The sequence below is a fragment of the Magnolia sinica genome, chromosome 18 (genome assembly GCF_029962835.1).
Source record: "Magnolia sinica isolate HGM2019 chromosome 18, MsV1, whole genome shotgun sequence".
Taxonomy (NCBI): domain Eukaryota; kingdom Viridiplantae; phylum Streptophyta; class Magnoliopsida; order Magnoliales; family Magnoliaceae; genus Magnolia; species Magnolia sinica.
Genome location: NC_080590.1, coordinates 63,662,298 through 63,679,932, shown reverse-complemented (window position 1 = coordinate 63,679,932; position 17,635 = coordinate 63,662,298). Strand labels below are relative to the sequence as shown.

Here is a 17,635-nt window from a genome sequence, read left to right as displayed (position 1 = left end):
AAACCAACCTGCCACCGCCAGTGAAAAATGAGTATACAATTTATACATCTTTCCTTTGAAAACCATAGGAAAGCCCCTCTTCCATATAAAAGAGGAATGGCATTACACTGCATGCCAGGGTGCTCTTTTGTTCTTTTTTCCCCCCCTCTTGAAAGTAATGCCTGACCCTGCTACTGGTGCTTTTTTGAAGCATATTTCTTGACAAGTATCGCAGTTCTGCTGGTGGTCAGAGCTTAAGAAATATAAAAAAAGCAGTTTCTCCGAGTGCTAATCTTTGTCAGTGAACATCAATGCCATAGCCTTAGCCCAGCCTTGGTCAGGTTCCTTCGATCTCTCCATTATTCGTACGGCCCACTCGATGAGTGGACTGACCTAATTTTTTGGGACAGGTCACCTACTTGATGAAATCCACATTATGAACGTTTGATTGTGTGCCAATGTGACAAGCTGACACATGTGGAATGTTACTTGGTTTCCTTAGTCACATGTGGGATGTGAGAGTTCAACCACAATGTCTATTATTGTTCAGGTTCATCTCAATTGAATGTACTTTATGGCCCATTGAGTGCATACAGCCAATGTGTCACAGATACACAACGTTCAAGCTGCTGAGAGAGTGGCCTCACCTTGAAGATCATAGTAGGGAAAAAAGATCAATCGATCCATTCATCAGGTGGGTCATACATGTACGTTAAGTGAAGCCATTGGCCTTCCATTGTTTTTTGTTGTGGGTCCCACATATACATTGGTGTATTTTTTCACCCATTCATCTTTGTTAAATGGCTACATGATGTTAATCTTGAGGGCCTATGAGAAGCTACAATGGAGAAACAACTAGAATGATGGGCCTTCCAAACCAACGAGTCTTCTTGAAGCGAGGGCGAAACAAACTTTAAGTGATTGAACACAGAAAGAAGTTCGGCAAATTCCTAATCCGAGAGATTCCGCCGAGAAGTAGGGGACCGAATAATGGAACCACCGATATAAGAGAAGCAATCATCCACCGTGACAAAACGATCGGTGGCAAGACGAGCCAATCATGGAAAAAGATCTTGGAGCGGTATATCTCCACACCAAACATCTATCCAAAAACAGATGCAATTACCTTTTTGCAAGGAGAAGGAGACTCCCGCACGGAAAGAATGTTCAGAAGTTATGATAGCCTTCCAAATATGCGAAGCTCGATAAAGTGAGGATGATTTTATACCCCAACAAGTGGGTTGAATACCGTATTTGGACGCAACTATCTCCCTCCACAACTTACCTTCCTCGGAACCAAACATCGAATGTCATTTGTTGAGAAGAGCAACATTCATGAGATCCAAATGCTTCAAACCTGCCCCTCCCTCATCTAATGGCTTGCAAACTTTCTCCCATTTTAAGCAAATGGAACTTGGCATAATCCCCGGTTCTTTTCTAAAAGGAATCCCTCCTAAGTTTCTCCAATCTATCCAAAACCGACTTGGGACATTTGAATAGGGACATGAAGTAAATCGGCATATTGGAGAAGGCAGATTTGATGAAAGTCAGGCGAGCCCCCAACGGAAGATAGTGATGCTTCTAGCTAGATAATTTTCTCTCTATCCTCTCCACAACTTTGTCCCAAAGATGCTTAGCTGCCTTGCTGATACACAACGGTAACCTAAGGTAAGGAAAGGAACCTAGATTGCACCAAAAAACTGAAGTGGTAAGATTGTCTTGGGAAACATGAATACCCAACATTTTGATTTTGGAGACATTCATATTTAATCTTGACATTGTTTCAAAGCACACGACAATTTTACGAAGATTATTGATTGAAGAGAAATCCGCATCGCAAAAGAGAATCGTGTCATCCACATATTGAAGATGGCTCACTTTCAACCTTGCATCCGCAACCTTAAACCCGTAGATAAGACCATTTTCGTTTGCCTTGAGGAGCATCCTACTAAATGCTTGCTCGATAACAATGAACAACTAAAAAGATAACGGATCGCCCTGCCTGATACCCGGAGAAGCCTTAAAGAAACCAAAAGGGGAACCATTAATCAAAATCAAGAAAGTTAGAGACTGAATACAAGCTTGCATCCAACCTCTCCATTTGGGACCACAACCTATCCTTTCAAGCATATAATCCAAAAATTGCCAGTCTATATGATCATAAGCTTTCTCGATATCCAACTTGAATACAATACTGCATTGACCTTGTCTATATTTTGAGTCTAAGCATTCATAGGCTATGAGAGTGGAATCAAGAATCTGTCTACTGAAATAAAAGCTCCCTGATTTTCTGAAATGACAGGAGATGAAACCCTTCTAAATCTCAAAGCCAAGACTTTGGCCAACAACTTATAGGGTCTGCCCATAAGACTTATAGGCCTAGAGATTCCACTCCTTCAATTTTTGGGATGAGAGCGATAAAAGTGGCCCCAAGATCCTTGGAGAGGCGACCTCTATCATAAACTCATAAAAGAAATCCAAAACATCGCTTCTAATCATCAGCCAAAATTTATGAAAAAACATCATTTGGAAACCGTTGTGGCTAGGAGCTTTATCCCCACACTTAGAATCAAGGGTAGATTTGACCTCTTCCTCCAAAAAAGGCTTATTAATATCAGTTGCATCTTCAACAACCAACGAAGGAAAGTGCAAATTATCCAGCCGATGCCTCCACTGGTCACCTGTGAGAAGGGACTTGTAGAGATGAATGATGGAGTTGCAAATATGCTCCTTGGTAATTGTAGCTTGGTTGACTACCGAATTGCTGATACAGTTAACCTGGGCTCGGGTGCTTGCCATACTATGAAAAAATTTCGTATTCTTGTCTCCCTCTTTGAGCCATAAGGCTTTTGACCGTTGACACCATTTGATTTCTTCTTCTTTGGAAAATGAGACATACTTTTTTCCTTTAAATCTGTCCTCACGATTCTTTCTTCTTCCAACAGTTGACCACCCTTTTCCTTGATATCCATTTCGTGATTTTTTGCCAACATAGCTTCAAACTCTGCCTATCGGGCCCTCAAAATCTCTTCTTCTTCTTTTCCCCAAATCTCCTTTAACTGCTTAAGCTTAATCCCCAATATGAACCCCACATATCTTTCTGCTTGAAAAGAAGACCACCAATCTGAATCAAGATCTTGAAAACCATTAACTTCCAGCCATGCCTGCTCGAATATGAATGGACAAGGGCCCCAACTATCTTCTTTGACTTTTACAAGTATTGGCATGTGATCAGAAAACATTCTCGAAAGACCCCTCTGATTGACGAGAGGGAACTTGTTGTTCTTGGAATTAGACATAAGGAAACGATCCAAAGCGGTAAATCAATCAGATGGTGAAAATCTATCCAATCGGAGAATTTTCGCATGCTGTTGGAAACGGGCCCTCGTTTCGATTTTTTGTAAGAAAATCGAACAGTGTTGAAATCTCCCCTGATGCACCAATGATAGTCCCATTTTTGCCTGATAGCTGAAAGCTCATCCCAAAATTGATCGCACAACACGAGGATACATGGTCCGTAGACCGAAGAAAAGGTCCAAGTAAAACTTGAAAAACAATTCCGTAAAACAACAAACAAACAAAAGGAACCTGGCATGCTATTAGCCAATTTTGCAACAATCAGTCTTCCAAGCCAAAGAATACCTCTTGCAGACCCCACCGCATTCAGAGAAACCCAATCAACAGTCACAAAATCCCAAGCGGATGATAGTGTACCTTTGTTTATCGAAGTTAGTTTCGTTTCCTGAAGGGATATGATTTTTGCCTTCGACTTCCTGCAAATCTTCTTAACTTGCACTCTCTTAAGCTTGTTGCCTAACCTCCTAACATTCGAAGAAAGCACTAACATTGATCGCTGACTCTTCCTGACGTAATCCTCTTGATGCCGTTGGATTTGGATGAAGATTCATAGTTGACTAAGCATTCCAGGCTCATGAGTTCCCTCCAACCTCTAGGGGATTTTTTCGCCTTTAACATTTGTTCCTCAAGGATTCTCTGGGCTCCCTTCTAATGTAGGGGTATTTTCACATCGGGCTTGAGTGGGGTTGCCTGTGGGATGTAGGGGCACACTCGGGGTGGGCGGCTCGTGTGAGACAGTACCCATGTGATTTGGGGCCCACGAGGGGGGTTTGGCCGAGGTCCTAACCCATGAGATGTGGGGCCTGGGCTATGAGATAAAGGGATTGATTCGCCAAGCCCTAACAGTTCGAGCTTTTAGAGCAAGTGGTTAATTGTGCTGCATCAAAATGGTATCAGAGCGGGAGGTCTTGTGTTCGAGACTCCTCACCGGGGGTGATTAATGCGGGGGTATTTTCACACTGGGCTTGAGTGGGGTTGCCTATGGGATGCAGGGGCACACTCGAGGTGGGCGGCTCGTGTGAGGCGGGTGGCTCGTGTGAAATAGTACCCATGTGATTTGGGGCCCATGAGGGGGTTCGGCCGAGGTCCTAACTCATGAGATGTGGGGCCCGGGCTATGAGATAAAGGGATTGATTTGCCATGCTCTAATAGTTCGAGCTTTTAGAGCAAGTGGTTAATTGTCCTGCATCACCTTCCCTTTCATAAACTGCACAAAGTCGTTAACATTTTCATCGGTCACTCCAAAGGACATACCGACCATCCCTACCACACTTTCCAGAATATCCTTGGACCAAATAATCTGAGCTTAAGATAGAATAGGTTCATTTGTCATGAAATTTTGATAATCGCAAGCCAAAAGACCTATTGACTAAGGAAGAAAAGGAGGATCGTCATTTCCTTTCGTAGCACAAAGGGGTGACTATCAATGCATCTTCCAACAACCGATCTTCAGAAGTAGACTTTGTTACCATTAGGTTCTTTGTTGTCTCCTTTGGAATCATAGATTCCGCATTGGCTCTCAAATCCTCTGGAAAAAGCTCGCCTTCGCTGCCCGAGTCATCATCCCACTCCTCAATGCTACTGTTGGAATTGTCGGAATGCCTGTCCGAATTCGTAGAAGAATCATCGTCGTTAGGTGCAAGGTCCAACATCGGCTCGCTACCCTATTTCCCTTTCTTGGGTGGAGAGGAGGCTTCACAATATCTCCTACAACATTCAAAATTAACAGAGAAATGGGCTTCGCTATTGGCTTGAAATTGTCGCATGTGAGAGAGTTAAAATCGGAACGTGTGGATGGGCACACAAGCGCCAAGTGAAGGCAAGGAACTTGAACACGTGGTGAAAACTTAACCATATCTACTGCTGCGTTAGAACATGTGTAAGGCTGTGAGGATATCTTGGGGTGAGCCTTAACATTTGGAGGCTCGAGAGTAGCTTCGATACTAAACCGAGGCTGTATCTTTCCCTACAGACGAGAAGCGTCGAGCCACGTGTCCCGAGCCAAAGTCTGAGGCTGATCGGGATGCACACCTATATCCAGACCTGAAACAGAAGCCGGAAGCTTCAGATCCGAGGTACTCTCAGGGCAGAGCACTGAGCCACCGCTCCATCTGCAGAGCACGATGGAAAATGAGGGGAAATGTGGGCTGATCGATCGTCACCTGCTTCGATTGACGGTCTAGGGCGCGACACGCGTCTGTGAGAACTGGTGGTAAGCGGGAGCAGGAAGGCAGTGCGCCATCTTCCTTAATGCGGGTACCAGTTGTCTTCGCTGGAGCTTCCGTGTCACTGTGCATGGCCCAGATTTCACCCCATTTGCTCTGTTGGCCCCATCCGTCTTCCTTTTGGATCCTCAGGACTAACTGCTCATCATCTACAACCACCTTGACTGTATTCGGGATGGGTCTACTGCGTTTCTTCCTTATACATAGATGAGCAACTCCGACTTCCTCTCCGTTCTCCGTCGAAGGGTTGATAGGGATTAATTCACCCAAACACGAACCTAGGGCAATGAAAATGTCCCGGAACCATAGCTCCATCAGAATCCCCCAAAGCAGGATCCACCCTGATTCTTTTCCAAAATGAGTGACCATCTCCTTAGGTTTCTGAAAGGGCAATCTGAAAACCCAACTGCCAATATAGCTTTATCGCAACTCTCCTCATCCTTGAAATTAATCCAAACATCATTTTACGTTGTCGGCTTTACTGAGAAGTCTGATTCTGGAATGCCGAGCTCCCGGAACCAATTCTACTCTTATTTATATTAGTAAAAACGTAAATGGGCCCTATGGGTCTTATTACATGGACTTGTAAATGGGCCATATGGGCCTTATTACATGGACTTGGGCCCAATGGGCCTTTGTCAACTATCAACCTTTCAACAATCTTCAAGGTGGAACCAACCTTTCCAACAGCTTGGTTGTCATGTGCATGTGACATGTTTGTCCATATGCTCTCAAGGGACTAACTTTATGACCCGCGAACATTCCTTGTTTTTAAAACTGAGCCATTTTACAATTATCAGTCCAATAGATTGTACATTGGGCTGGACTCAGGCTGAACAACAGACCATTTGTACAAACTGAAAGCCCTGACGGTATTGTACAATCGCTTGGGCTGAGCATTGGATGGTACCTCTTTAATACTAACCATTTAAGTTGTGGACTTTTGAGTCCTAGAGTTCGGATTGCTTGATACTCAGGATCACCAGCACATGTCAGCCCATTGGGGCCAACATGAAGAGATTGTTGCATATAGTCGGAACTGTCCATATGCTGGTTTCTACCCTAGACCGGCCACAGTAATATATGCTCAATGCTGACTCTAAACATCAGTAGGGTGGGGTGAATAAAATCAATGGTTTAGACCACTGAACCAGCCTCTTGTACAAGTTGAAAGCCCAAATGGCATTGTACAATCTCTTGGGTTGAGCATTGTACCATTGTGATTATAAGTGTTGGTAGCCATGGAGCTAATAATATCAATGGTTTGGAATATTTGGATCAATGACCAATGGGACACCTGTCGAAACTGAGAGCCCAAATGGTGTTTTATAATCCCGTGTTCTGAGCATTGTATGATAGCTGTTCAATACTTGCCATTGAAGCTGTATGCTTTAGAGTCCTGGAGGAGTTTGATTTGCTTGCAGCTAAGGATCACCAGTGTGTGTCGCCCACTGGGGCTGACATGAAGAGATCATTGGGGCTGAGCATTGTATAGTAGCTGTTTATTACTTGCCATTAAAGGTGTATGCTTTAGAGCCATGGAGTTCGATTTGCTTGCAGCTGAGGATCAGCAGTGTGTGTCGCCCTATTTGGGCTGACATGAAGAGATCATTGCATAGTTGGAACTGTCCATATGCTGGTTCCTACCCAAGACATGTATGGTAACTTACGCTCAATGGTTATTCTAAACATCGATATGCATAGTTTAATATTGACTGTTGAAAGGAGAATATAAATGGGTTGCATTCAACAACACAAAAAATCGATTTTATGAAAAGAGTTTTGTAAGGATGATAATTCATATAATCCGATCATCTCTCTATGTGGGCTCCATCAGGGCACTGGGTGTTGGTGATCACATGTGGCCATGTGATGTGTAGGCGAAAGAAAATTTATGGTTTAAAGTTAATATTTCCTTTAGTACCTGCCTTTACCCTTTTCCTGCTGGTATTTTGAAATGAATTTTGTTAAATTTGTTGTGTCAATTTATTGCATTCTTTTTAACACTTTATAAGGCAGCGTATTGCTAAAAGTGGTTTTAACCAATTGTCATTATGATTGTTGTTAATTATTATTATTATTGCTATTGTTATTGTTATTATTTTGTCCATGAATACACTTGCTCATACAGTATGCATGGGTGTGCCTTCAGCTCATAAGATTTTTTTAATGATTAAAAAGAATGTTTTTATTTGATTTTGGTCATTTTCATGCCAGTTTGCTTTTACCAGGTCAGTTGAACTGGTAGGTTCATCCTTCATCCTTGTTTACCTACTGTTTGTTTTGATTTGTGTTTCAAAGGCAGAGCTTTTAGAGTCTAATGGAGGAGAAGAGTTCTATCCTGCAGTTACGGATTTACATGCCTCTTCTAATGGTTCATTAATTGCAGTAGCAATTCAAAGGCATGTCCCTTGTCATTTTAGTACATATTTTCTTCATATCTCAATATGGTTCTCTTCTTCTGACGCTGCTTCTTTTCTGTCGACACAGCTTGCATGGAGTCATGCTTCTGAGCTGTGATTTTTCTGCTAGAACTCTTTCTGTTGCCAAGGTAAGAATCACAAACGCAGAAAGGAAAATATGACTTCTGCAAATATCTACTAAGAAAATATTGCATTTGCCTTTGGACTATTGAACAAAACCTGAACTGGATGATCTAACCCACTGGCTATATCTGTCTATATTGTTCTGTGTGGTCATTGGTTGCACTGTGATTTGCACCCATTCTTCTAATCTAATTCTCTACTTGTATAGAGTCAGAGTCTACCTGCTCACATCAGCAATACTCATTTTTAAGATTTCTGTTTTTGGTGAAAATACAGAAGTACTCCCTGTTAAGAAATAGTGATAATTTCTCTGAGGGTATTCTAGTAATGTCTATGTACTTTGAGAGTATTTTTGTAATCTATATAACCTTATAGATGGGTTTTTAAGATCTTAGTATCTCTTGATAAGGTTGAGAAGATCTCTTGAATCTTCTTAGTTAGACTTTAGAAACAAGCACATGGTTGAACCATCTGAATTCACCCTCCATCGTTCTCTCATAAAGATATATGGTAAGAAAGTACTGCTTGCGTCTATTAACACCTGGTCTTCTAACTGGGGTGTAATGGTGCACCATTAAGAAAAAATAACCTTGTGATGCATTTGGATGCACTACCCAAGTGAATTACAGTTATGGTGTAAGAAAGTGGAAATAACCATATTTTAAATTTATTAAAATCCCATTTGGCATCTCTACTAATAAGAGCTTATTTGCTTATTCTAAAAAAATAAGTTCTTATTTTGAAAATAAATTCTAACCAAGTGGAAATAACCATAACTAGCAAACAAACTCTTAAGAAATAAGTGATGGAGAGGTCTCTCTCTTTTTATTTTTTTTTTATTTTTTTTTATTTTAAATTTTTAAGGAGCTTATTTGGCTCAAGCAGGTAAACATTTTAGGCTAGTTTTAGGACTTTTTAAGTAATTCTCATATTGCCCTCCTCTTCTCTTTACAATCTCTCTAAGGTGGGCCCACATGATGAACAACCCATATTGAAGGTGAGGCCTCACATGATAAATGGTCCACATCAAGGTGGGTCCCACATGATGGATTGCCCACATCAAAGTGTGGCCCCACATGATGGATGATCCACATCAAGTGGGCCTCACTTGATGGACGGTCCTCATTAAAGGCGGGATCACATGATGGAAGGTTGACATCAAAGGAGGGCCCACATGATGAACAAGCCACATTGAAGGTTGAGCCCCACATGATGAATGGTCCACATCAAGGTGGACCCACATAATGCATGGTTCATATCAAAGTGGGTACCATATGAGGAATGGCCAACATCAAAATGTGGCCCCGCATGGAGGACTATCCACATCAAGTGGGCCCCACATGATGGACGATCTACAACAAAGGTGGGACCCACATGATGGATGGACATCAAAGGTTTTCGAAGGTGGGGCCCCACATGATGAATGGTCCACATCAAGGTGGGCCCACTTAATGCATGGTTCACATCAAAGGTGGGCCCTACATGATGTATGGCCCACATCAAAGTGTGGCTCGGCAAGTGGGCCCCACTGGATGGGTTGTCCATATCAAAGGTGGGACGCACATGATTGATGGTGGACATTGAAGGTGGGCCCCACACGATAGACAATTGACATCAAGGTGTGGCTGGGCAAGTTGGCTCCACTTAATTGACTGTCCATATCAATGGTGGGACCCACATGATCGATGGTGGACATTGAAGGTGGGCCCCCACATGATGGACAATTGACATCAAAGATGGGCCCACATGAACGACCCATATTGAAGGTGGGGCCTACATAATGGATGGAGTGGACCTCACATGATTGATGGGCCACATCAAAGTGTGGCCCCTCACGATGGACACTCCACATCAAGTGGGCCCCACCTAATGGAAGATCCAAGGTCTCGCATGATCGACGGCCTATATCTAGGTGGTCCAATATAATGTATGATCCACATAGAAGGTGTTCCCCATACGATGGATGGTGGACATCAAAAGTGGGCTCCATATGATGGACAACCCACTTCGAAGGTGGGGCCCACATGATGTACACTTCAAATGTGGACTCCATGTGATGGGTAGTGGACATTGAAGTGCCCCACATGCATGGTCAGCCCCTAATGATGAATGGTCCACATCCAAGACATGCCTCGCATGATGGATGACCCATTGAAGGTTTGGGCCACACGAGGGACAATCGAGATCAAAGGTGGGCTCCATATGATGGACGATCCACATCCAATGTCCAACATGATGGACGGCCCAAACGTCTTAAAACATGAAGATTGTAGCCATCCATTCTTTTGCCATTTCGGGCAGGGTTCATCTATGGTGAGGTCCACCAAAACAACTGTCTGGATTGCTCTTATAATGGAGTTGGTGTAATTTTTTAAAATGACATCAACTACCCCTAAATAAAAGCTCTTATTCGAACGTTTTACCAAACATGTTTATTTCAAATAAGAGCTTTTTTTAGTTTTGAAAAAGTGATTTTACCAAACGTGCTTATTGTAAACTGGAGCTAGAACAAAAAGAGCTCTTATTGGATTAGAGTCGTGATGCCAAACGAGCCCTTATATTCTGATTTTGAATCTGGGTTATAAATTGCAAGAAATAACCAGACCGTAATTCAGTCAATATTCTTATTTAGCCTCTGGGGTATAAATTTAAGAAATAACCATACCATAATTCCCTTAATATTCTTATTTAGGGTCTAGGTTATTACTGGCGATTACATTACTTTCAAGGAAGCTTGGAAGAGTTGGATTCATATTGCTGAAACAACTGGTATGATAGAGAAGCGTCCTTGTTTGTTGACTCAGACAAGGTGACCCGGCAGCTCGGTTGAGTTGAATTTTTCACTATTCTACAAGTAAGAATTAGTGTGCATGCGTGCACACACGGCGTGCGTGCGTGCATGCATGTGTATTGTATGAGTTAAATTAATAAGAGGAAGGCTTGGAATATGAAAGGTAGATAAAGGTCTCTAGTTTTCTATTTTTCTTTCATATAAAAATTGAAATCTAACCCTTGGAATATTATTTAATCTTCTCTCTCTCTCTCTCTCTCTCTCTCTCTAATATTCTTCTGCCTTCATCACCACCAATAGAACCACAAATCAATGGCTGACAAATTCCTGAATTGAGAATTATCTTGATTAAGAAACCCAAGGGTCTTCTTCCTCCCAACATGCTTATCACCATTGATAACCTTCAGAGGAGATCGCTAGTGCTTCCCAACATTTTCCTTAATGATGCTGAGTCTATCGATCATCTCTTTCTCCATTTCCTGTTTGCAAGGAAAGTATGGGATCTTTTTGGGAGAGTTTCAAATTGCCTGGGTTATGCCGCGGTCCATGGAAGAGACTTTATGGGCGTGGCATGGGGGAGGCGTGGGCAAAGCGGGAAAAACCAAGTGGAGGCCGACTCTTATGGCAGTGCTTTGGGTTATTTGGAGTGGCAAGAACGGGTGTTGTTTTCGAAATGAAAGGGTGGATGTAAAGGAGTCAATTAGGAAAGTTAAGGGGCTTATTTCTTGTTGGGAGGCTTGTGTTAAAGCCCCCTAGGTTTTCTTTTTCTTTGGTTTGTTTTCCGGGTGCTTTGTATTCTTTCCTCACTTTTTAAAATAAAGAGAAACCTAAGGGTCTGACCTTTCAGAAAAAAAAAAAAAAGAAAAAAGGAAAAAGAAAAAAAACCCTAGGGTCTGTTTGGTGCCCACCTGAAACATAATGGTGGTGATAAACAACCATTGGCATATGACAGGCATCATGATGACAGCCACATCAGCTGTTCGGCTTGTCTTCTTGTGGTTTGACAATCCATTCTCTCCATAAACCTCAAAAGAACTTGCCAGTGATTTCTTCTAGCCATGTCCACCGTTTTTCAGCTTAACAACCCCTTCAGCCATTTGGCTTCGTTACTCCCACAATCGAATCTACCGCTGCTTACCCCATGCTTTAATTGTCTGTAAGATAGACCAAACAATATTATAGACCTTAAAAAAAACTTGCCAGTGGTTCCTTGCATCACTGTATTTTCTGTATTGCCTATTGTTACTAAAGTTGCACTTCTTGTATTTTTTTTTTTTTTTTAATCATTGTCATAGCTATCTCATCAACTGGACCCTAAACTTATGAGCTGAGATCTAATAGAAGATTATTCTTAGTGAAAAGACACGGACATCTACAATTACCTAAGATTTTGGATGGAAAGTCAGAAAAAACATTCATTAGTTGACTTGTGAGAATCTTGGCTAACTTGTCAAGTCACAATTCGGCAAGGTTGGCTCAATTTTGTTGTTTTTTTTGCAATAAAGAATACAAATGGCCTTCTCGGACAAGTTTCGTTGTACCTGGGAGAGTCATTGAGTCTCATAAAAACTTGACCAGTCCTTTCCAAACACAGGCCCAATGTTGAAGGTTAACTATGACGTTGAGAATTTTTTCCTTGAAAACTATGTTTTATAATTGAAGGATGTTATAAATTTGTCTATGCTGTTTTCTGTTAAATACATTCAATCTGAAGTTGCCAATGATAAAAGGTCTACTAGCCCCACACACCCTCTCCAACGCACCTTTACACAGCATATGCCAACATGGCAAGCATGTGAGACTCCTGAGTGGATGCGTAAGGTGGCCCCCACTATGAACTTACCAGAAATTCCACCCTCTACCTTATATTAATCAACTTTATGACTGATTCTTGCAGATTGTTTCTGTGAGGGAGAGATTTATCCCTACGAGCTTGGGGATGAGTGATTCTGCAGAACGCTTGTGGATGGTTACAGGTGCATCCAACCTATCTGCGGCAGGTTCAGTGCCTTTGGCCTGCGTGAGGGTCATTTCTGGACTCGAGAAAGGCAGCCTAGATTCTTCTTCTGGGCGTGAACCAGTTGTGTTGGGAGACGATGCTGTTCCTGGGGGTGATAAATTGCTTGAGAATTTGCAGGGGAGCATAACCCTAGTGAAAGAGGAGAAGGCGTTGGCAGCGGCTGCAGAAGCAGTGAAGATGGCAATGCGGAACCTGTTGATCAAAAGGCAATATTCAGTAGATAAACGCGAGCTAAGAAAGAAGGGTAGAAATGACAAAAAGCTCAAGCAGTAATTGGTAGGATGGTTTTGAAGGAGAGCTGCTGGTATTTGAACCGAAGTTAGTCAAATCACTAGATTAAGCTCTCCGAGTTGTAATTTTTAATTTACAAATTTGTTCTAGGGCCTGTTGGGATGTTCCCCCTTTTTCTGGGTAATGTTTTAAGAGAAGTTATGGTGTTAGATGCTTCTTTCTGGGCATTGGCATGTGTGTGGCAGGGTGTGCTTCACTGACTGGTTGAAGGGCCGATCTGTGCCAGCAGCAGCAAACATTCTCTGGCCCCAAAACTTAGGCAGGCTGCTGATCCATTCAGTGAAAGACGGATGATTAAGGGGAAAAGGGAAAAGGACCACATATGGACTTATATTCAGTGTACTTGTGGTCCAGCTGGTGAGTACGTTGTATCAGGGTACATTCACAGTGGCTCCCACCTAATGAGTGGCCGGTATGGATGGCGTGAATAGCCTCATCAATCTCTTCTTGTACAAATTGCTCCAGAATTTGTTATTGTGAAATGATTTCCCCTTATATTAATTAGGCCCATCAGAGTAACCCCCCCTCCCAATCTCATGATGATCTTTTTACGGGAGGGACTACTGCAAGAACTAATGCAGACTAAAATGCTCTGTGGGTTTGCAAGTTCTGTTTATCTGCAATCGGCCGTAGTAAGAGTAAATAACATTCAAATGCAATAGTAGGTTGGCGTATTGTTTTCAAGATCTGATGTACTAGTTTGAAACGAGTAGGATCAAATCAAGTGGGCCTCTTTGTATCGCAATGAAATAGGTTGGTTAAAAGATTACTTCTTCTGAGGCTATCTTCTTTCTAACCCCTGAACCTATGGCACTTTGACTGTTAGGTTCGGTTGGCTTGTGTTTTTGGACGTTGCCCTCGTCTAGTCGAGCATCCTCTCTATGCCTCATCATCATTATCTAAGCATTATACCAACTAATTGGGTTTGTTTACATGAATCCTGTTCCCTGTTTCCACCCTATCAAGGGTCAAGTAACTTCATTTACACCATAGGCTATTAAGTCTCTCATTTCTAGGCCTATGGATTGATATTCCAAGCAAACAAATAAGAGTGTAGGCCTTATTTTCCGGCCCATTTGTGGGCCTTGACTGAGACTGGGCTTGCATTCAGTATACCAAGGTCTATTCATGCCACCTCTGTAGAAAGTGATTCCTAGATAAAGTATATCAGATAATATAGATAGCTGTTCTCATAGCTCAAATGGGCCTCGAATAGGACTGGGCTTTGACTGGCTCCGAGTATACTAAGGTCTATTCACGCCACTTCTGCAGAAATTGATTCCTAGATAGGTAGCTGTGCTAATAGTTCCAGGACTGGGTGGCTTAACTAAGTTCGTTTTTAAACAACAAGAGCACAAGTGCATTAAAAAAGCTACGTGTTAGCAGCGAGTTAACAACAAGTCAAGCAATTTTATAATTTTGTTTGCCTATTTTTGTACTCCTATTATTCAGAGTATTTACATCTGTGAAATACTCTGAATAAGTAAATACTCTGAATAAGGCTTATCCCAATTAATGGGGTTTGCGGCATGAATCATGTTCAACCATTGGGTCGGCCCTTTAGTTAAACCATAGGGTTGTGGTTTGATTTCAAATTTGGTCAAGTGATTAGTACGAGCATGCCATAATTGAATGTGTGGCTCAATTCAAAGCGAACAACTACGACCCCAAGCGCCAAGATAGGTAGTTACTTTGGAAATTAGTTGTATATGATCGAGTTCTAATAAGATCGGTCGCCTATTTATACACTTACACAACGTTGCTTAAGATGATCAGGCGATAGAGGGTGAGGTTCGTTCTCTAAATATGGGTCACACCTCTGCCTTTCATTTGAAATGACATTTTCTCTTTAGTATAGATAAAATGAAAAGAAAATTCTTACGGTCGACCGTGGAGAACAACTGCAGAACCCGTATTTGGATGGAGAACTTTGCTTGATACTCGAACTGAATCCAACATACGAGCGTAGACTCAAATTATGGTTAAAGTTAATGAATACTTTATTACTGCTATGGATTATAGGTAAAGGTAAAGATTTTACTAACGAATGTAAATGACGGATAATTGAAAGATAGATTTGATTTGATTTGATTGGTATGAGACAATCCTTTTTGCTGAATTTCCTTGCTATTTATAGCCTTAACCTGACCATTTAGATTCTTCATACGTTTTCACGGTTGCTATAACCGTTTCAACAATACTTGCTTTCCTTGCTTCTAAACCTGCCATTTGTCTTGATAATCGCTTCAGCACGGCAACTTTTCGCTCGGCCACTTTCTCTTAATGGATGACGTGGTGCTGCTCGATAAACACTAGCTATATCGCTGCAAAATCATCTCCATATATCTATGAAGATCTTTAAATACACCATACAACTCCCTCTTGAATACACACAACCTTTCTTGATTGGCTCTCGTAGAAATTAGTAGAAATAGGGATGAAATTGTCCCCTACGTCACTTCACCTTTAGGTAAAATGTGAAAGTGACGTATGACCCTTTATAAATATAGCATTCCTTTGAACCATGTGGTGACGCTTTAGTTACTGTCTCTGACCGAGATACTTCCGAATGTCAATTTTGATTTCCCTTTTTCGAATAAAGAACTATTCCTGTAGCAATGCGTCTATAAACATCGTACCAAACGAGAAAATAATGATGCCCTAATTAATGCACTAGATTTTCAGCTGATATATACATAATTTTTAAAACATTCTTCCACTTTTCACGCTTTCTTCCTTATTCATTTATCTCCAAAACTTAAGCTAACCTTTTCGTTCTAATAATAGCGACTTCCTCGTCTTTTGCTCCTCTAACCTTCTAACAAGACGATCTGATAGATGTCTTGGATGGCCTCTTCGAGAAGTTTTCCAATAAAATTATCTTTAAATCACCAACCAGAGATTACTACTGCTTGGGATCGACTTTCTTTCATGGAGTCGAGCTTGATAAAATCCACTCACTGGATCCCTTCTTCCCTAACTGCCTTGGTGAAACAATATTAATTCAGTTTGAATCAATCCTAGAAGCTTCCAGCGCTCTAAAGAATCCACGATCTTAGCCGAAACCCCTACAAGATGGGAAGATTAGTTCGACCGTGTTGTTGCCCAACATGAAACTTCTTGGAGAGAGTCTGGCATCTATGAATGCATCGAACTGTCACTATACGACTATCCACAGATCCGCCTCTTCTTACAAGAGTGTTGATGTTTTGGAGCCCATCTTCCAACACGTTATTCTTTGGATGCGGTCTTATGAATCCTATGGTTTTAGACATCTTTGCTCTCACCCAACTTCTTCCCTTCGGCGAGACAGTCTTCCCAGGCTTCGCTCAGAATGAACCAAGACATTTCACCAATAAAGCTGGCAAAGCCTATAAACACTTCATGCAAGTGTATCGCAAACATGAAGGCTGAATAGAGTATGAAGAACACACAACCTTCTTGTTGTTAAGGATTTATCATCATTTGCTCTGTGTGATTGCTCTCAGATCACAACTAAGTACGTCTTACTGGCCGAGGTGCTTATTCAAGGTTGAAAACTTGCCCTTGCACCTTTCGTGCTCGGCTACCTATAAGAGGCATTTATGAAGTAACCACCAAAGGTCTATTTCTTGGTGGAGGACTAATATGGCTTCTCCAAATGTGGATTTGTGAATACTTTCGCTCTACTCTTGTACATTCTCTCATCTCCTCTGATATTGTTTATACTTCTTATGGTCACCATGCTATTCATTATCCTCAGGAGATCCACACATTCTCTGGTTATATGGGCTCCTTATTTTTTATTCTCAATAAAGGTAATGTAACCGAAGTTTTACTCCTTTCTTACTCGAAGAATTTATCCCACTTGGTTCACAAGCCGTTATGAAGATAATGATGGACAATGAACATCTCATATGCTTCTCACTTGGGAAAGTTACCTCATCTGCACGGATCTTCCTTATGGTGGTACTATAGATACTGGCAAAAATTCCAAGGCCAGAATTGAGCAGTAATGTCTGAATTTACTTGCTCGACAATTCGGTCTCATCCAATGCATTCCTTGCCCATTTATTTAGAAAACTTGCAATTAGTCCCCATTCTCTCGGCCGATTGTTGATCAAATCGATCTATCGCTCCATTCATTCGGCTTTCCAGTCTACTAGTATGGCCTTTGAGCTTCCCAGCTTCCCAAACCAACTCCAAATAATGGATACTTTCTTTGACTGGTAGGAGAGCCATTACAAGTGACTGGTTAATAAATCTCCCAAGCTCATCACTACTTAGCTCTAATAGAGTTGTGGGGAAAGAAGACAGCGACATCCCAATCAGTCGCAACTTTCAGTCGAAAAATAAATAAATTGGAGAATACGCCGATTGATGCCATTACTGCAGCAGCTCCTACGACCGAGACAACTTCGAAACAAAAATGCCAAAAAGTTACGGT

At 41.7% G+C, this 17,635-nt stretch overlaps 1 protein-coding gene across 2 annotated transcripts in view; it reads left to right on the top strand.

Annotated features, from left to right (window-relative positions):
* LOC131233894 (uncharacterized) overlaps positions 1 to 13,316 on the top strand; it is a 38,866-nt gene extending 25,550 nt beyond the window's left edge. For both annotated transcript variants that reach the window (XM_058230731.1, XM_058230732.1), the window contains 3 exons: positions 7,863 to 7,963; positions 8,052 to 8,112; positions 12,796 to 13,316. In XM_058230731.1, the coding sequence (XP_058086714.1) occupies positions 7,863 to 7,963; positions 8,052 to 8,112; positions 12,796 to 13,191 (558 nt within the window). In that variant the 3' untranslated portion in view covers positions 13,192 to 13,316. The remainder of the gene's footprint in view (positions 1 to 7,862; positions 7,964 to 8,051; positions 8,113 to 12,795) is intronic.
* The last annotated feature ends 4,319 nt before the right edge of the window (positions 13,317 to 17,635 follow it).